Here is a 21,744-nt window from a genome sequence, read left to right as displayed (position 1 = left end):
ATTCAACATCGATGTGATACTGATAGAAATGTGGCTCAATTTGTGATTAACTCTGTTCGCTTTTTCCTATTTAATTGAGGAAATTTCAAGTGACAGCACCGACAAACGGATATATACACAAGCGAATTTTTGGTTATTGTTAAAACAATTCAAGTTTTTGTATTGAATTTTTGTTTAAAATTTCCTTTTCCCTTTTCAGCAGGATTTTTTGCATATTATCTTCTCTGTGCGAATTGATCGTGATAGATACGGATCTGAATAAGCGACTGGAATACGGCTGTTTGTCTAAAGCATACGATTTCGAACTCGCGTAGATATACATTTGCTAAATGCGATAGCATGAACGCTGTTCGAAAGTGCTAAATGTTGCATTTTAAATCCAGTAAAAATGCTGCGTAATAAATTTATGCACTGCTCTTAAATGATTTAACAATGTTGTTGTACTGTCATTAAAATTCATATCTCTAGCACACTTTTCACATTAAGTTTATTGGCATTTTTTTTTTAAATACGAGCACTCCGCTCCCTTGTTAGAATATCAGTTTTAATGTAAGAGACGCCACTGCAAATAAATAAAAAAAAGTCGAGAGTCTAAGGTGAAAAGTCGACTTCAGTCGACTTCCATAAACTTAGAGTCGATCACTTAAATTCGAATTTGGGGAGTAAAAAGTCGATTTCGGTCGAAAGTCGAAGAGTATTCGAGAGAAAGATTTTGCGGAAGATTTACGCGTTGGCGACGGCGAGTACCGCAGACGATGGAACGATGAGCTGTATGAGCTTTACAACGACATGAACATAATGTAGCGACCGCAGCGTTGTCCTGTAGGCGGAATCTTTTTTCTCTGTAGCTACTTGACACTCCTCATGGTACCAGTTGTTCTTTCGAGCTTTTTGAAATCCGCCTACTTCTTCGGCGGCGGTACATAATGAGCGCGAAATGTGGTTCCGCTGCTCGCATATGTCGGTTTGTTGAAGAGTGCTCTCTGAGAGCAAATGTGAGAGTCGAGTTACGAAAGCAATGGCTGTCTTTTGTGATTGCAGCTTTTCGACCTTAAGCTTTCTTTGCATATTTGGGCGCTTATTTTTTCTGCACAGAGGCGGATGCCTATATTGGCTGCAACAAGATAGTATTTCGAGTCGATGTTTAGGCTCGGAGTGGGCGTACGTCTAAAACACTGGAAGCGTGCCTTCCGTCTTCTATCACAACATGATCGATTTGGTTTCTCGTTTTTCGATCCGGAGACAGACACGCAGCTTGATGGATATTTTTATGCTTGAACCTAGTACTGCATGCTACCATGTTTCGGTCACCGGCGAAGTCGATCTGCCTCAATCCGTTGTCGGAAGTTTCGTCGTGGAGGCTGAATATTCCGACGGTGGTTCCAAAGATCCCTTCCTTGCCCACCCTAGCATTGAAGTCGCCAAGCACGATTTGATATCATGCCGTGGACAGCGCTCATACGTGCGCTCCAAACGCTCACAGAAGAGATCCTTAGATGCCTCATATTTCTCTTCCGTCAGGGCATGGGCGCAGGTGAGCGAGATGTTGCCGACGACGAGTTTGGTCATATATGTAATCCAAAAAGTTATAATTAAAACCGAAATTTTTTAACCGTGTATTGAAACATTTTCACTAAGAGTTCACGATGATGATTTTTAGTGACGCATTTGTCTTCTAATATTACGGTTTGGTGGTTGTCAGAAGGCATATTTGCCGTCTTAAATAAATTAGCAAAACTGTACATGCATAAAAAGATACGTAATAGTTTCAGTGTGTTTGAAAGACGCCACGTCCCCTTTTCAAATAACCCCAATTTTCTCTAAGAGCATGGGATTGATTTCATATATCTCTATACCATTTTCGAGTAATTTACCATGGGAGGTGCCACGTCCCTGTTTCCAATAGCCCCAACTTTTCTTCATGACCAGTCGCGTTTTATATATCTTGTACATATCAAGTTCCAGTACTCTTCCATGAACACATTCAGAGATATGCAGTATGAAAAATTCGATGTGTATGGGAAGTGCCACGCCTCCTTTTCCGATAACCACAATTTATCTCCTTGAGTATGCGATTGCTTCAATATATCCCCATACCAAGTTCGAGACCTCTTCCATGAACATTTTCCGGGATATGCAGTATGAAAAATTTGGTTTGTATGGGAGGTGCCACGTAACTTTTTCCAATAACCGCAATCTTTATCCATGAATATGCAAATGTTTTCATATATCTCCATACCATATTCGAGTAGTCTACCATTAACACTTCCAGAGATGTGCACTATGAAAAATTCGGTTTATATGGGAGGTGCCACGCCCCCTGAAATATACTTTACATCCGATTCTCATACCTACCATATATAACACAAAATTTCATAGAGATCGGTTGAGCCGTTTAGGAAGAGCTCGATTTTTATATGTATATTAGGTAAGCACGATGCGAGAAGCATAGAAAAAATTTCGATGAGAAAAAATAATATTTTTTCTCGGGTTCACAACTATCATATCTATTAAGTTGGAACCAACAATACACACCCACAAAATTTCATTGAAATCGGTTAAGCGGTATCGGAGATTAGCGTAAACGAACACATTGACACGGGATATTTATATATTAAGATACCCTACTATAAGCACCTACCATAGATACGTTTGCGTACCAAATTTCAATTTCATTTGACTTATGGTTTTGAAATTATAGCTGATAAAATTTTCCACGCCTACGGGATGTGCCCTGCCCCCTTTTACAAACCCATTTATATATAAGCACCTACCATTGATATATCTGCATACTAAACTTCAAGTTCGTGGGACTTATAGTTCCGAAGTTATGGCTGATAAAAAATTCCATGCCTATTGGATGTGCCATGCACTCTTTTCCAAAATCATTTATATATACCCTAATATAAGTACCTACCATTAAAATGGCTGCGTACGAAATTTCAAGTTCAAACGACTTATAGCTCCGGAGTTATAGCTGATAAAACATTCCAGGTCCATGGGACGTGGCGCTCCCCCTTTTACAAACTCACTTATATATAGCCTACTAATATAAGCACCTACTATAGATACGTCTGCGTACCAATTGTCAATTTTATTTGACTTATGATTCCTAATTTTCCACGGATTTTATGTTTCACTCAGTTATATATGCCACACCCCTTTTTACAAACTCATGTACATATAGCCTACTGTAAGCACCTACCGATAGATATGTCTGCATACCTAATTTCAATTTCATGTATTATAGTTGATAAAAATTTCCACGCCTATGGGATGTGCCACGCCCCCTTTTACAAACCCCTTTATATATACTTTACTGCAAGCACCTAACATAGTTATGTCTGCATACCAAATTTCAAGTTCATGTGGCTCATAGTTCCGGAGTTATAGCTGATAAAGTATTCCTATGGGATGTGCCACGCCCACTTTTACAACCTCATTCATATATACCCTACTATAAGCACCTACCATATGTATGACTGAATAACAAATTTCAAGTTCATATGACTTATAGTTTCGGATTTATAGCTGATAAAATATTCCACGCCTACTGGATGTGCCACGCTCACTTCTACAAACTCATTTATTTATACCAGACTATAAGCACCTACCATATATATGACTGTATACCAAATTTCAAGTTCATGTTACTTATGGTTCCGAAGTTATGATTGATAACAAATTTCACGCCTATGGGATGTGCCACTCCCACTTTTACAAAGTCATTTATATATACTCTACTGTAAGCACCTACCATATATATGACTGCACACCAAATTTCAAGCTCATGTGACTTATGGTTTCGAAGTTATGGCTGATTAAAAATTCCACGCCTATGGGAGGTGCCACGCCCCCTTTTACAAACTCGTTTATACATTTCCTCCTATAAGCACCTACTATTGATATGTCTGCATACCAAATTTCAAGTTCGTGTGACTTATGGTTCCGAAGTTATAGCTGATAAAAAATTCCGCGCCTATGCGATGTGCCACGCCCCCTTTTACAAACTCGTTTATATATACCCTCCTGTAAGCATCTACTATTGATATGTCTGCATACCAAATTTTGAGTTCGTGTGACTTATGCTTCTGAAGTTATAGCTGATAAAAAGTTCCGCACCTATGGGATGTGCCACGCCCCCTTTTACAAACACATTTATATATACTCTCCTATAAGCACCTACCATTGATATGTCTGCATACCAAATTTCAAGTTCGTGTGACTTATGGTCTGGAAGTTATGGCAAATTAAAAATTTCACGCCTATGGGAAGTGCCACGCCCCCTTGTCGAATCCCAATTTTTTTACCCTATTATAGGCCCAGGTGTCATGGCAATACTCTAACAAAATTTTGTTCGATTCTGTCCGTCCGTTTAGGCTGCAACCTGGCACATACATACATACATACTTCCACAAATATATAGTAGATATATCCTTCTCTTAGCGTAAAATAATTTTTGGGGATGTCTCGGCCACAGGGCCACCTATCGTGTAAGTTTCAAGTCAAAATATTACTTTTAAATTGCCTAATTATTTTCTAAATATGAGCCAAATCAGCAAGTAAATGCAATTTTTATGAATATCCCGACACCTAGCGATTAGATTTTTAGTCGAAATATTTGCCTTCAAGGTGCTGAAATATGTTCCAAATATGAACGAAATCGGTCCAGCCGTTTAGTAGGTTAGTGACATTCAATATACGGAAAACTCTATGAAATTGTGAAATCGTGACGTCTCAGCTTTCTTCATTTTTCGGCAACAACAACAAAAAATTTCAAATTTTTTTAAATCAAAGAACCTTCCACACAGAAGGTCCAAAAATGTGATTTTTACAGAATTGAAATCGGTTCAGCCGTTTGGTCAGGCATCGCCGTCCCACGGAAAACATTTCATTTTTATATATATAGATTATGTATGTATATGAATGTGCAACTAATTGATTTAAAATATGTAGTCGATTTTCCAACAGGGTATGTTCAACCTATATACGTATTTATGCATTTGTGAAATGAAACTTATCTGTAACATGTTCGACGTTAAAATCGAACAAAACATGAAAACAAATTACATACATACATAAATATGTTCTTTGCAACATTTTGCGCTGCTAAAAGCACGCAACATTTGCGTTCTCTCGTCTTAAATTCGAAGGGTGTTTTTCAGTTGCTCAGTTTTTCAATCAACTTCGCTCGCTTTGGTTGTTATTTTGGTTTGTGCGGGCATGTGAAAAATAAGTAGTTGGTAATTTCTCGTAAATCCATTTAGATGTCATTCACAACTTGTTTTTAATAAACTTTCGCTATAATTTTCTAAGAAATAGAATAATGTGTGTCTTTTTGATGAAAGTGTAGTGGGAATTTCATAAAAACCTATCTCAAATAATGTGAGAAATGTACCATTTCAATCGATATTTAATATGCAAAAGCTGGTGAGAATAACGATTTTTCTTTATATATGATGATAGCGCTCTAATATTAGTTTGTTATCGAAAGATATATGTGCATGTACATATGTACATATATAACCATGTGCATACCGTAATAAAAACAATAGAAGCTACCCTAACAATCATTAACTGAGTTGAGTGAGTTGGAAAAAGTGTTTTATTTATCAAAAAATATATTTGCTTTCTTCATTGTATCATTCGCGCTTCATTTACGGTTGTTCGCTCAAACTAGAGCTGGAAAACTATCGATTGTACTATCGATAGTTTTATTTATGGAAAAACATCGATTGTTTTTGGGCGATAGTTGATAGTTTCGATAGTGCCGGTGCATTGAAATTTTGTGATCTTTACTTAAATAAGTGACGCTGTAAATTAAACTTAACCCCCTATTAAGGACTTTAATAGATAGATGATAAACGCTTGCAAGCGTATCGTATAAAATGAGTTTTCGTATTATGGTTATTCCACGCCCGATAGATGTACTATTTTGAATGGCAGTGGTATTTGTTTACCATTTGTTGTGTATTTAAATGAAACAGCTGTTCTGATATAGCTAAAATATTTTCAAAGCAAACATTTTATACTTAAAAGTCTCGAAAGCTTCCATGAGCCATACAAAATTAAGAAAAAACATGTTTCCTTCAACCTAATTGCGTTTTATAGAAATTAAAATGAATAAATTGATGAACTTGCATAGAGGCTACAGGAAGAAGGCAATTGAGAAATGCTTCCAATCCTCTGGAAGTGCACTCGATAATGTTTGTAACTGCAATAAGTTTTATTTGTTAATTATTAAAAAGAATATCTTTAGATTTCAGGGAAACTTTCAATTTTAGAAACAAGGGCTGACCTCCAAAACGTCAATTGCTTTGCATACGTACAAAGTATAATACGGTAGACAAACGGGCTCGATTATTTGCATAACCAGCCTTTATTTGCTTTGACTCATGCATTTTCCTCTTTAATATGCGCATAAGCAGCCGAACAAATGCACGAAATTTTTGGGAATTAACTCGGATCCGGGCAGTTTTCGTTGACAACACTGGTCAGCTGTTGTCTTTTCTACAAGTAAGCAAACAAAGCGCGCGTGTTCCGCGTCCGCAGTAGCCGAGTGGTAAGAGTTACGGGATACAAGCCTGTAGCTGCCAGGTTCGATCCTCGGTTGGAGCGATTGCGAAATTTTTTTTTGTTTTTATTTATTTTATATTTTATTTGATCTATATATTTAATGTTACTTTATTTTGTTTTCATTTGCTTTATTTTATATCACTTTTTTATTTTACTATCAGTTAATTTAAATTTTTAGAGTTGAATTTTAATAAAAAGTCAACAACAACTAACTGAAAGCAACGTAAAAAAAATATAGAACTTATAAAAAAAAGAATGAAATAAAAATAAAAAAAAATGAAAATTTAATTGGTTGTGGGACTCGAACCCACGACCTTGCGGCTCGTTTATCCGCATAACTGCCGTCTGTGAGGTCAAAATTATTATGCGCATATGTATGCCAGATTATATGCATAAGCTTTGTCGTCTGTCACAGCTTTAATGTCCCATAACGCCGAACTACAAAATGTTGACAATGTATACTTTTCCAAAACGCATTCGAAAAGTTATCGAAACGCATCGCTAGAGCAATCAGTGCATCAGAAACAAAGTTGATGCTTCGTTTGTTTTTGGTTACCATTGCTGTTTTAAAAATGGAAAATTCAGAAAAATTGTTAATTGATAAATTGAGTATTTAAAATATGCAATGTATAAGGTTGCAATGTGTCGCAACTCTGCATATGGGTGTTTCCATGCAGCCGTACGCGACATTCGTACGCTTATGGAGTAACTTAAATCTCTCAAAAATGGAAGTTAATGAAAAACAAGATTACGGTTATGTCGCAACCAAAGGGTACTATGTTTGAGAAAAAACTAAGCAGCCTCGGAACTTTAGTGTGGAAAATATCTGTGGTTTTAAGGCACATATACGTATATGCGAAAGTCTGCGAATCATGGGAGTTTTTCTTTTCTTTCAAAATCCCTAAACTAAGCTAAATAATGTAATTTAATTTAATTTTTTTCAGTTCTTCTCTCCATTGTTTCGCGTTTTCAAAACCTTCTTCCGCCATCTAAATACGAAATTTAAAGATATAAAACCGTTTGAATTCATTTGCTTCCATTTTCGGTTTACATTTTCATGCAAACACCCATATACGAACAGTTTGAATACCGCAGTATAACAGTTTCCAAACATTGTATTGATACGTTTTGGAAGTCAGCCAAACTGTTATATACATATGTATGTTCTAACAAAAGTGAAGAACGACTTGCGCCCACATAAAATAAACCGTCCATACCAAATATATTAAAGGCTTTCACAACTCCGAGATTTACTGCCTAGAGATCATACCAACAGAGTGTTGGCAATAAGGCGTTACTTGGATTAACCCAACCTACGGATTCTATTGTGTTTAAAAAAATGTACATACTGCAAACCGAGTTTATCAATAAACTAGTGCTTTGAAGTTCGAAATCTTTTTGTTTCAACTGAAAAGTTTAATCCTTTGGCTACATGTGTATATTAAAGTTTTTAGATTCGGATCACGCGTTTGGGCACAACAATCGAAAATCCCTGTACAAATAACTAAACCGTACCCCTCGGAGAAGCAACACGCTCATCTTGATGTTTTGTGCTCGCAATTTTCGGTCTGAAAAAATGCGGTATTTTGTTCAAATCGTGTCCATAAGTTCATGTTATTCATTTTAATGCTTACATTATTTTAATTTTTTTTTTAAATCGTATCGTGTCGTACAAAAATGGACAACCGCTTGCAAGCGTATGAAATTGAACATACGATAAACGGTAGCTACCGAATTTCATACGCTAGAATTAAATTCGTAATACCGCACAACAGAATGCAAGCGTTTATCGTGTTTCGTATGGATTCATAATAGCTGGGTAAGGAAAATATTTACAATTTCACGCTTAAGATGTAATATTTATATATACATATGTACATATTTGTTCGGAGTTGAAGTTTCCCTATATATACAACACGATAGTATACGATACTATCGAAAATATCGATAGTATTTTTCAAACTATCGAAACTATCTCTCTAGCTCAAACACTGCGCTTAGCTTGTAAAATTGCTGTCAATAACCTATGATGACGACCAAAAGCTCCTCAATCGTAAACATAAAGGCTAAAAATAGCTTGATTGCGTTTTGAAAATAAAAGATAACAAATAAACAAAGCTTGGCATATACATACATATCGTCGTTTAAAGTACAAAACCGCGTATCGTCATTCTCCAAAACCGCGTAACTGACGTTTGCTGCCAAAAATTGAATTTGCTCACACAGGCTCTTGGCTGAATCCTTATCCATTCGTCCTGAAATATACTAGCCAGAAATGCGATTGCTTCATAAAAAAGAGAACCATTTTGAAATATGAGTGTTTTTACTCTCTATAAAATAATTTATGCAAACCTCACATACGCGGTTTTGCATTTTGTTGATACGCGGTTTTGTACTTTAAACGACGACATGTATGTACAAAATATATATATTATGTATGTACACGCCTATGTGTGTGCATATATGTACATATACATACATACATACATACACTTTCAAAAAAAAAAATTTTATTTTTAAATTTGTGAGCCCACCTATGTCTTATCTATCATTTTATTCGTAATCTCGTAATAAATCGATTAATACAAGTGTAATTCATTTTCATCAAGCGCTTCAAAAGTTAGACGGGGAATAAACATGAAATAGAAGACAAAAGAATAAGCTGTTCAAGTTGTAAACTTTGAGCAAAGATTTTGAAAGCTGAACTCACTTAATTGGGACGTTCTAAGTTCAATGGCATGCCCCGTTTCACCAGATTGGCTCCGGTTTTCGAGATAACGGTACTTGAAAATATGATTAAATTTTAACTATTTTATAAATAACTCCCTCAGATTAGCTCCGGTTTTCGAGATAACGGTACTTGAAAATATGATTAAATTTTAACTAATTTATAAATAACTCCCTCAGTTTTGAAGTTATTTTACTAAAATTTTGCACATAACAGTTCTTTAATATTACCTTAATTATTTCTTAAAATTATCGAAATAGGTTCACATTAACATATAGCTTCAATACAACTGATTACTCAGATATGTGTTTTTGCGCTGTAACTCTAACTTCATATCTGAATAATAAATTGTCTGCTTGCTATATGTTAAATTGAACCTATACTAAATTTTAACCTGTTTAATTGGAGGAGTTGTAACGCAAAACAACGAGATCAATCAGTTGTATAGGAGCTAGATGTTATATAGTGAAGGTAATATTAAAATACAATCGTGGTCAAAATTTTAGTAAAATATCTTCAACACCGAGGGAGTTTTTTTATAAAATAGTTAAAATTTAAGCAAGTTTTCAAGTACATCTATCTCAAAAAGTGGAGCCAATCGGACAAAACTGGGGACGCCATTGATTTTAGAAGGCTCCAGTTAAGTAAGAGCAACAATCAGAACCTTCGTCGAAAAAAAGCTTATTTGATACCACGCTCGAAATATTCTGACTACTAAAATGAGCATCATTAAAAGTAGTAAATCAGGGGTTTTACATACTTATAGAGATTTTTTTTTGAAGTATTTCACAGGTATATGTAATTTTATAAGCACTAGTAGTTATAGAAATATTTAGATCGTTTCGAAGTATTTTCCAAATGTGCCTTCAGTTAAGGTGTTTTTGGAATAAAAATTACGCTCCAGATCGCAGAATATTTTAACTTTAAAAGTTGGTTTATTCTGAAAGCACACTCTTGCTAAGGTATCAAATTATTCGCAATTGTTTTTACAATACAATACATACTTAAAAAATTCTTAAAATTATATGCTTTAAAAACTATACGTGATAAACCGAAATTTCTGAAAATTGTGAAATGTGGAGTTGCAGACTTTGAGTTGGTTGCCACTTTCTTACCTACTACCTATGAAGTATCCACATAAGTGCTAAATGCCTATTAAATTTCAAATCAAAATATGGTGTGCTTCGAAAGTTATGACATAATTAATTGTGCCCCTCTTAAAAATTACATAAAAAATTCACTTGTTTTCATTAAATTTTTTTATTTCAACACCTATAAGTCAAAAGTTTTGCAGCAATGAATTATAACCAAAAGCAACCAGCTTGATATAGTTTACAACAGTGAAAATAAAGCTAAGTAACGCAAAGGTTACTGTTTTTTGGATTTGCCCATAAGCTCGTGTATACGTACCTACCTACACAATTATTTGCTCAAGAGAAAAAAACAGAGAAAAAAACTTTATAATTAAAAGTTACAGTAATATAATGAGTCAAGGGAATTATACGAATAGAATTTAAATTCATCGCAAAATAAGAATAACTAATTTAACTAAACCAATATAAGAGCTGAATTTGTTAGAAGTAAAAGAACAAAGTAGAAAAATATGTACGAATATAAGTAACTAAAATTAAAATAGAATTAGATTAAAGTAAATAAAAGTGAGAGAAAGTAAAGTCAAATGAAATAAACTAAACTCAAATGAAAATCAGGAAATAAATTAAAATTAAGTTAAATTGAATCTAATAAAGTAAGGCAAAACAAAGTAAAATTGCCTGAACAATAAATTTTTTTTTAGTTAAGAAACAAACAAGGTGAAGTTAGATATTATTAGCTTAAATAAATTACAATAAATTGTAATGAAATTAAACTAATTAAGTAAACCTTAATCACATTAAATAAAACTGAATCAAAATGATTCAAGCAAAATTTTATATAAATAATTAGGTAAAACGAAAGTTATACAACTAAAAAAACCTAAAATGAATTAACATAAAATCAAAATTTAACGAAAACTCAACTAAAATAATTTTTAATAAACAAACATTAAAAATCATAACAACAAATGGCCACAATATAACAAATAACATAATAATAATAATCAACCCAAACGAAAAGAGCACATAAAAGAAAAACAAAAGATTTAAACTTAAGACCTGAACTGAAATTAAAAAAATGATTATAGAAATATAGGGAAAGCAGAACTTAAAACCTAACTAGGCTTAACTTAGTTTACCTACTTAACTTAACATACTTACTTTACTTAGGATGTTTACCTGTCTTATCTTAACTTTACTATATATTATATATATTATATTTGTTTAAAGACGTGGGGTGAAATCTGCTAGTAAATCGGCTAGTAAAATATAATATCAATACACTTGTTTTATTTCGCTGTTGGCAGTTGTCTTTAAACCTAACTATATAAAATTATATATCAAATGAGAGGTATTTTTATGCTCTTTCTAGTAACGATATCACTTAATATATGTACATAGCTAATTACGTATTTTTTTTTTTAAGAAAAACATAAAACGTATTTACAAGCTTTGACAGATGTTGAATTGAAAATTATGTCAAACTGCAAAGAACATAAGTGTCGACTTAATTTGGACTACAAATATACCCCATTAAAACCACTTAAATGAATTTTTCTATAAACAAATCCATTTACCTGAAGTAATCAAAAATCAGCTGCTTTTGTTCACACACCGTGAGTATCCCTATTGCGTCGATGCATAAGGATGGTAGTACTGAAAAATTTGGTTGCATGAGAAGCATAATCAGCTTTAAATTTTGTAAAGTTGTGTTACGTTTAAGAAGTTGTGCGAAGTTATGCGAAGTATGCATAAACAGACCTTTAGTTATTAAGCATACCTACTTTTTTTGGTGTTAAGACTTAGCGTAGGATGATTAGCTTAAGGAAATGAATTCTAAATAAAATTTGTAAATTTTAAATGGGAATGCTGATTCGTCTCTTCATTTAGGAAGGCACGCAGGGGATTCTATCATGGGGCTGCTAATATTAGGGTGCGCCAGCAGCCACGGATGACGGTGGGCCAGCACCAGGCACCACAATACCAGCGGCGTTGCCGTATATTCGGCCATAGTTTTTGTTTTTGTTCATTGCTTTCCCTTACAGATTTTCGTAGTGGAGTTTTATTTTCTTTTGGTTTTTCTTTTAAAATGTTTAATTTAACGTTTCTTTTGCAGCTTTTTTTCGTTACCGTTTTTTAATTTTTAATTTTTTTGTATGTGTCCGTCCGATAATTTCGGCCATGAAGGAAGCGAAGATGTTTGACAGGCATGACTTTTTTCTGCTATGGCGCAGGGAACATCGAGGGAACATCGGTGAAGGCAAGAACCCAGGCTAGTCGACATGACTAGCCATAGTGCACCCTATTGTGTCGTGCCGCCTGCATTCATTGATGATCACTGTACGCATACAACCATAGCAGACCTTAAGAGCGGTTATTGGCAAGTGGAGGTAAGTGAGGAAGACAAGGGGAAGACAGCCTTCAGCGTTGCGGATGGACTTTGACAATTCACGGTGACCATGTGCTTAATGGACTGCATTTGAAAACATGTTTGGTGTAAAAGCTTTGAGGAACACCTGAATTTAGAAGAAGTTGTCCAGAGGATAGCTCGCGCTAAGTCCTAAAAAGTGCTCATTGTTCAAGAGGTAGGTGAACTGCACTGCATATACACTGCGAATGAAAAGATAGAAGCAGTAAAGGATTAGCCAAGACCTAGGAACTTGCACGAGCTACGAAGTTTTCTTGGGCTATTCGCCTACTATCTCCGATTTGTTCCGAATTTCGCCAGCATTGTTAATAGCCTCCATGAGCAGCAGGTAATTGATGGGAAGTGGCCTGAAGTTTGGAGTAAGTGGCGATGCAAGGTGGATTGCGATAGAGACGTCCAACATCCTGGAGGAAGACCTGCGAGAGATAAATGCTCTGGCAAGACAACGCACGCAAATTATGAGTGACAAGATGAAACCCAGGTATGATAAAGCGGTGAATTCTGAGGGTTTACAAAAAGGATATTTAGTGCTGCTGGGAAGGTCCGTATAAGGTTGTCAAACGGCTGAATGACGTGGTGTATCGAATCCAGACCGTTGGGAGACCGAGAACCAAGATGAAGGTGGTCCACTTGGAAAGACTTGTAGCGTTCGGAACAGCAAATGTTTCTAATCGGGACGATCAGACTTAGGTGGAGAGGACAGTGTGGCGAATACTGCGGCAACGCGAATCGAACAACAATAAAATGGCAGAATGTTTGACGAACGACGTAGAATATTCGACAGCAAGAAACGTTAAGTGAAATAATACTCCGAACAGCGAGAGAATATGCGATGACAGAACGTTCTAAGGCCACTGCTACTGTGGACCACAAGTTCAGTTGCGAATCAGAAAGCTACAAGTTAAGTTGTAAAACAGAATTCGATTGTATTGGCACGTATTTTAAAGTGTTTTAATTGTTTTAAAAAGTATTTTAAATTGCTGTTATTGCCTAAACAAGTATTGTAAAGCGTTTGTTGTACATTAAAGTTAATTGATACGAACTCAAGGGATTTTGGAAAATCCGTCAAGTATTCAAGGATAATCGTAAAAATATTCCCAAAGCTCGTCAAAAAAAATGCGAAGATAAGATCTTACGATGTGGATTCGGAGTGGAAAAACTAAAAATAAAATATTTTCTTATGTTCTATTTATTACAATAATGTGATTACACACTTGCAAATTTTACAAAACGGAGCTCGTAAAGCCATCAAAGTACTCTCTCGCTCTGAGGAGTTATATTTTTTAAGAGCACTTCGAGCGCTAGCTTTATTTACATTCTCTTCACCATAAACTCTTCACATGTTTGGCGCATTCACGAATTTGAATGTGGCATATTTTTAAAACACAAAACTTAGAACAGCAAAAACGCAAATCTTTGTACTCCAAACTTCAGATTCAGTCAGTGATGGAAAAGTAGGCACCATAGTGCCATTTTTGGCACTATTGCAGAGGCACTTTTGGCACAATTCATCCTGTTTGGCACAATCATAAAATACAGAAATTTAGAATAAAATGCCACTATACAAAAAAAATCACATACCACATTATAGATTAAAAAAATACAAAAAGTGAAAATTAAAAGCACTAAACAATTAAAATAAGGGCCGTGGGAAATATTTACAAGCCGCTGAATTCTATTGTGAATACGCAGTACAAAAAATAAGTTTTCGCAGCAACAAGCTTTTAATTCAGAATTTTTAGAAAGATTCTTATATATATATATAGATTGGCGCGTACACATATGTTAGTGTTTGGCCGAGCTTCTCCTCCGATTTGTGGCGTGCGCCTTGATGTTGTCACACAAAGCGGAGGGACCTACAGTTTTACGCCGACTCCGAACGGCGATTGTATTTTTATGAGAAGCTGTTTTTCATGGCAGAAATACACTCGGAGGTTTGCCATTGCCTGCCGAGGGTCGACCGCTGTTAAGAAAAAACCTTTTTTCTATATTTTTGCGATGTTGCTTTGACCAGGGTTTGAACCCAGGCGTTGTGGAGTGGAAGCGCGCACTGCTTACCACTACACCACAGCGGCCGACAGCGGAAAGATTCTTGCAGTTTTATAATCCATTAAATAAAAGTGCAGGTTTTTGTAATATCGCAAGGATTTTTGATATTTTTTTTCTGATGGTGTCATAAATTTTCACCCATTAAAAAAAAATTTCGAACACACTTTATATGGAAAAAATGCATACGAATGAAAACTTGGAATCTCCCTAAAAATTTTGAATTCAAAGTTTGTTGTTGCAAAAAGCTGCTGAATTTTTATAATTTTTGTACAAAGTTTGAAATGCCGATTTTAGTACGTATATTGTGTTTATTAAATTATGAATTAGACTTTTATATAAAATCCATCGAAAAGTAATCAATGAACAGAGTAGGCGAAACTGCTCAAAATGTCCCACTACATATATGTGTGATATGTGTGTAAAAATGTCATAATATCTATATTTCGGTGTATTTCCCCTCCGTAATTGGAATGATGTGTAATTTTACCATGAATTTATGTATATGTCTAAGGAATCCTTCATAAAAGTGATTTACTGTAATAATTTAGTTAATTAATAATTATTGTATTACTTCAGTGTATTTTAAAAATATTATTTCTAAAAATACATTGTTCTTAAAACGCTTTAAAAAATTTAATTTTGTGGCACTTTCATCTTCTTTTCGGCACTATTTTTGAAGGCGATTTGGCACATTTTGAAATTTGTAAATTCCATCCCTGGATTCAGCCAGTCTGCCTCTAACAAATTATCTGCAGTCCCGTCTGCTCAGTGAGAGCAAAAACTAGATAGACCTTCTGAGATTGAAGGCAACAAGAGTTTTTCCCACCTGCATCCCCTCGATGCCAACTAGTCATTGCTGTGCGAATATTCACTCAGTTGCTGATGGTAGCTTCGATGGTCGAAGTGGTGAGTGCTATAACTGGTTGGGATCGAGAAATACCTGGTCTAAGCCAACTGTGTCCAAATGGTCAGATTTCTCATTACCAGGTACTCCAGAGTGACCTGGCACCCAGAGTAAAGCAAGCTCGTTATGCTTACCAACAAAATTAAGTCGATACTTCTGTTGCCGAACTAGTTTGGAAGTACTTAGATATCTATCTAAGGCTGGCCAATGCCTTAAGTGCAGCTTGGCTGTCACTGCAGACACGTAAACCGCGTAGTCCATGGTTTGCGGACCGCAAATACCTCAAATTGGAAGACCGAAGAATATTCCCCAAGAGAAAAGTGAATCTTATCCATATTAACTTTGAAAAAGACCCCAGAACCTAACCTAGAGTCAGTTTTGGAGCCATCAGTGAAGATTCGACAATGTTTGAGTCCGGGTTCAGTGCTGGAATTAAACCAGCATTCAGCCTCAGGGAACTCACCATTATAGAATCTCTTCAACAAAGGTAGTGGTGGCGTACTATCCTGTAGCACTGAAAATACATTAAAGGCTAAAGGTTTGATAATGCATACTTCGCATAACTTCGCACAACCATTTGCACCACTGCATTAGAAATTTAACTTAAGAAAATGTGAAGCAAAATGAAACTCACAGATCGCTAAGCTTGTAAAAGTTCTGCTAATTTCTGGGTAATGGAATACATATAAAGTACATACGAAATTACAGTTTGCAGTTTATGCGAAGTATGCATAATCAGTGTTATACCAACATCCGTTTCTTTTTACCTTCTTACCTTCCTTTTATTAGCTCGGGACGTAACTATGCAATATTGATGCGCCTAAAAGATGCAGCGATTTCTATTCTCAAGTTACATACCTATTGTGACCAACTATTTCATAGCTCAAAGAAGTACAGGTTAGGTTGGGTTAAGTTAACGACGCGAGCTGATTACGAAATTTCGAATGCAGCTAATTTCGATCCCTGAGAGCTCAGTGTTTGTTCAGAAGTGCGAGCCAAATCTTAGCCTCGCGTGGGTTGGACAGTCTAAAAGAAAGTGTGGAGATGATGCCACTTCATCTTCCTCTTGACAGCTGATAAAAAAGGACAATTGAAATTCCTAGTCTCACCGCATGATTACCAATCGCACAATGGCCTGTCAGAACCCACATAACTAGCCCTTGTTGCATGTGTTTTAAAGTGCCCTATAAAAATATTTGCTGCAGCAGAGAAACGTCTACTTTTCTTTTTTTATGTCATAAAAGGACTCGGTTTCCCTTAGCCTAAAAGCCGGCGCCGTGTTCAACATATGTATGTTAAGCGTGGTTCCTAATGCTCAGTTAATTCCTATTTTACAAGTGTAGGCTTCTCGAGTGAGTTCCACCAGATAAGGGCTCCTTGAAACAATATAGGCTTAAATCTGGCTTCCTAGAGCTAATGAATTAATTTGGGCGAGAGACCTCACTTTTTACCGATAGCCCCCTACAGCAGAACAAGGCAACCGAAAACTTTCTTACCCTTTCCACAATATTAGGCTTCTACGACAGCTGCCGTTGATCGCCCACCTAGCTACCTGGTACAGGTAACTTTGAGCCAGATCAAAGAGGGTGTATAGAAATCGTCCCTTAACCAAAAGTTTCACATCATCTACATAGGTGATCACTCGACAGCCCACTTTTTCCAGTTTCTCTAGAAGGTCGTTTACAACGCAATCCCGAGCAGGGGTGAGAGAACGACACTTTGTGGAGTGCTCCTAATGACTCTGCACTGACTGCAGACGCTCCCCCACTCCCCCGCGACAGCTCTGTCACGAAGTAAGCTGTATATAAGCCTTATTAGGTTGGTTTCAACCCCCAGATTATGAATATACTTGACTATTGCCTCTGCAGTGACATTGTTGAAGGCCCCTCTTATGCGTGAAGGGTTCCTCTGACAACTTTACCAATGTGTGCAGAGCGGTATTCACCGACCTTTTTTTTGCATAAAGCTCTTGAAAGACAGTCACGAGGAATCGCGTCTCTTATGTGTAGGTCTATCAGTTGCTCTAGCGTTTTTAGTGAAAACGAAGAGAGACTGATTGGCCTAAAATACCTAGGGGAAACATATGCGGCCTTCGGGATGAACGCAACACTGGCTACCTTCGAAGCCTTGGGGATGTACCCGGATCTCACGCAGTTCGCATAAATAGGATCCAACTAATTGCACGACACCTACAGATGCTTTTGCATCTGCGCAGGTATGATGCCATAGATCCCGGGCGACTTTAATGGTTTGAACGAATTTATCGCCCAGGCCACGTGACGATCGTCCAGAAGATTGGAGAAGTGCAGGACCTGGGGGGAGATTCTGAAACCAGTTAGCGACAATTTTCGAATCGCTATCACAATTTTTGACGCAAAAACATTTATATCATGCTTCAAAATGTGCTATAGCTATCCGAAAATTGTCGTTAACTGGTTACAAAGTCTCCCTCCTGAAGTACAAAATATTCCAAAGAAGTACATTTGACTGTACTTCGAAGTACGAAGTACAACAGCGAAAAAAGAAGTACTGTACTTCCGAAAGAAGTACGGTTGGTCACATTATACATACCTGATGACAGTACGAATGGCAATTATAATAGGGAGGTTTTAGTTTTTTAAACTATAATTTTATTAATCTGCAGGCGGCTTTAAGGCTAAAGTCACAAAATGACGGCCAAAAGTAAAAAGGGCCACGCTAGTTCGGAACTAGTTATTTTTATTATAGTACAGTTGCTAATTCAATCATTTCATTCAAAATTATATTCCAAGTTTTTAATAGTTTGTAAAATGTATTCCCTTCCCATTTCAGATTTTAAACACCGTTTGAAAAGTCGATTGAAGATGAAATAAAGAACATGTGTCAGCTTAACAACTGAGAAAAGGTTTAGTCATCTTCATATTGCCATCGAGCAACACGTCTACTGAAAGAGAAGCTTTTTTAACAGAACCTTAACAGAGACATTTTGCTGGCCTAAACGTAATGCCTCTCTGTGTTCTTAAGTAAAAACTTAGCATTGAAATTAATCAATTTAATATGCAATGAAATAACAAACGACAAACGCAGACTCAGAGTCATATCAAAACAAGTTTCGGCTTAAAAGTGACAAAACGTGTTTGCACACTATATATACATATTATGTATGTATGTATAAGTTTAGTTGAATGCATACCTATGTGCATATATTAAGTTGGACGACGGACGCTCGTTCGTGCTCTCAACGTTTGTTCGCCCACAGTTTTTATTTATGCGGTCTACCTAGTGAGAAAGCACGCGCATATTGGTGAGGGAAAAGCTTTTTCTTGGAGCAATCTTACGCTTTTACTTCGTCATTGCTCCGGCCTTATTAGATTTTAGAGAGCGCTTTTAATGAAAAACACAACTGCTGGCAAAATGAGTAACGAGTCGACTGCTAGTGAGTCAACACCATTTCGCCGCCCGGAAAGCCAAAATAGCTTTGACGTATCGTCGTCTTTGTTGTTGTTAGCAAAATCGCGTGACGTGGAAAAACATTATCGTAATTTAAATCACAACTCCAACGATATCAGCAACAGCAATTGCAGCTGCGACAACGTCAACGGCAACGGCAACGGCAACGGCAATAGCAATAGCAACACCAGTAGCGCCACAGTATCGACAACAGCCGCATTGGCCATCGCAAATTTGAATAACAACAACGTTGAAGTGCGTCTTTGTGCTGGTTCCGGAGAGGAATCTATCGAGCAAATTTCTAAAACAAACAAGATGGATCACAACAAACGAGTGTTATATCGCGTGGCATTGGATGTGTTCATACTACTCTGCGGTAAGTTTTGACTAAATAATTAGTAAGTGGTTGCCAACAGTTCGGTAAATAGTACGTACAATATAAAAAAATGTTCCAACCTTACATAAATTGTGGTGAATCAGAGAACACACACACGTAATTGCATTCGTACAATATAAGTATTAACTGCCGTAAACAACAACCTGTTAAAATAACAAAAAATTGCAAATACATATCTAAGAGCATACATACATATATACATACCCTGCAACAAATGGTGTGACTAATCTCTAAAGAGAGTATTCCGAAATTACTCTCGATCGGGTACAATTGGGCATTAATTAGTCGCAACTAGTTTTAAACGGGTATTATTGAAGATCAATTAATCTCGGCTCATCCCTTAAAGGTATAATTGGAGATCAATTAGTCCCCGACTCATCTCTAATGGGTACTATTAACGATTTACGGGTCTATTCTGCACGTTACCGATGATTCTGTAACCGGAAAATTTTATTACCAAAAAATGTTGCCACTTGTCACCGCGATTCTATGTACGTTGGTAATACAGTGAAAATATTCAGCAAATCAGCTATAAAGATTTGTGGACATTCTTGTATTGCATATTTCACGTGGCAATATTTTGTAACCAGCTTATGAGATGGTAATAAAATTTACCGGTAACAAGAGCGCACAGAATGCGAAAAAGGTTTAAAAATTGGCGAATTTCCGATTACAAAATTTATGTTACCAGCGCAGAATAGACCTGTTAATGATAAGTGCGCACTTAGTCGATGAAATTTTATGTGCTGCGTTGAGAACCCTGGTTCGAATCGGTTTTCGGATTTTTTGCTGGCTGGGTAAATTTGTATATGTATGTATGTATAAGTATCCATACGTATGTATATCGTGCCAGCTACCTGAATGAAGGTTTTTATGACTCAAATTATATTGAAAACAGAGTAAATTTTGGTTAGGAAGTTTTATGCACAGTAGGGTGGTCCAAAAACAGTAAAGTCGGAATTGTAATGCTCTCACCCCTAGGATTGTTCTATATCGAAAAATGTATACCCCTATTTTTTTAATTTGAAATCAAAAAATATTTAGAGGTCGCTCAAAGCGCTCAAAGTTTTACATGTACTTTAATATGGGGAAAAAACAACTTTTCGCAGAAATGGTATAGAATTCTTGAAAATCAATATTTTCGATCGGAAAACTTTGGTTCCCTTCAGGAGACCTTCAATATTAATACCAATTGTTTATTTAACCATTTTTTTGTAATAAAGATTTTTTATTGGTCTCCTCATCGCATTTTTCGGGTTTTTGGCGGACCTCTAAATTATAGTTGCGACGAAAAAATGGTTAAATAAACAATTGATTATTATTATTGGGAATCTCCTGCAGATGATTTTTAAGAATTCTATACCATTCCTACGAAAGGTTGTTTTTCCCCATATAAAATACATGGAAAACATCAGGCGCTTTGGCAAAATCTAGGGGGTGAGAGCATAAAAATTCCGACTTTACTTTTTCACATGCATTTTTGGATCACCCTAATGTACAGCCGTCTTCGAATCGCACTTCTCTGCTCGCTATTTGTGAATTCCGGTCGTTTAACAAAAAATTTAGCATGTGAAAGCAAGAACAAAGTTAGCTAGCAAGGATGGACTATAGCAAGTTTGGTTGAATTTCATTGAGTTCATTATCTTTGTATCTTTTGTTCGTTCGTTTCCACTCGCTAACTATTGGCGAATCTATTAAAATATATATGCCCTATCTTAAAGTGATTAAAAAATTCAACGAAATTTTCTATTCTTAATATCCGAATTTCTTGAAAACGTTGTTTATAATTGAGAACTGCAATTAATTAAATGCTGTACCAGTTATTTTAAATTTTCATTTGGTATTTAGTGAGTAATCTAGCTACTTTTGTAAAAAGAAAGATTTTCAGTATTAAGGTAATGTAGAGCGCCGAAAATATAAACAGGGAAGAGCCATTTTAGCATCATTTGGCTATTTATCTTTCGATTACTTAATGCACTGAGGAAAAAACGCGTAGAAGAAATGAATATTTTTTATTTGAATATCGTTTAAAAATGTTCGTATTTAAATATACAAAAAATAGTAGAATCAAATATCTAGAGTGTGCAAGCAAAGATACTTGATACAATTCGTTCAAGGAAACTTTATTGAACAATTTTC

The 21,744-nt window shown here is 35.9% G+C and overlaps 1 protein-coding gene across 2 annotated transcripts in view; it reads left to right on the top strand.

Moving 5' to 3' along the window:
- Positions 1-5,204: 5,204 nt before the first annotated feature.
- The window catches only part of LOC118742354 (putative phosphatidate phosphatase), an 88,523-nt gene continuing 71,983 nt past the window's right edge, over positions 5,205-21,744 (top strand). The window contains exons 1-2 of one of the 2 annotated variants that reach the window (XM_036474362.1): positions 5,205-5,430; positions 18,591-19,584. In XM_036474362.1, coding sequence (XP_036330255.1) covers positions 19,149-19,584 — 436 coding nt within the window. In that variant the 5' untranslated portion in view covers positions 5,205-5,430; positions 18,591-19,148. The remainder of the gene's footprint in view (positions 5,431-18,590; positions 19,585-21,744) is intronic. The other variant, XM_036474363.1, reaches the window with a different exon arrangement.

Source organism: Rhagoletis pomonella, unplaced genomic scaffold, assembly GCF_013731165.1.
Source record: "Rhagoletis pomonella isolate Grant_MI unplaced genomic scaffold, Rhpom_1.0 Rhpom_scaffold_00007, whole genome shotgun sequence".
Classification (NCBI taxonomy): Eukaryota; Metazoa; Arthropoda; class Insecta; order Diptera; family Tephritidae; genus Rhagoletis; species Rhagoletis pomonella.
This window is presented reverse-complemented; position numbering and strand designations above follow the sequence as displayed.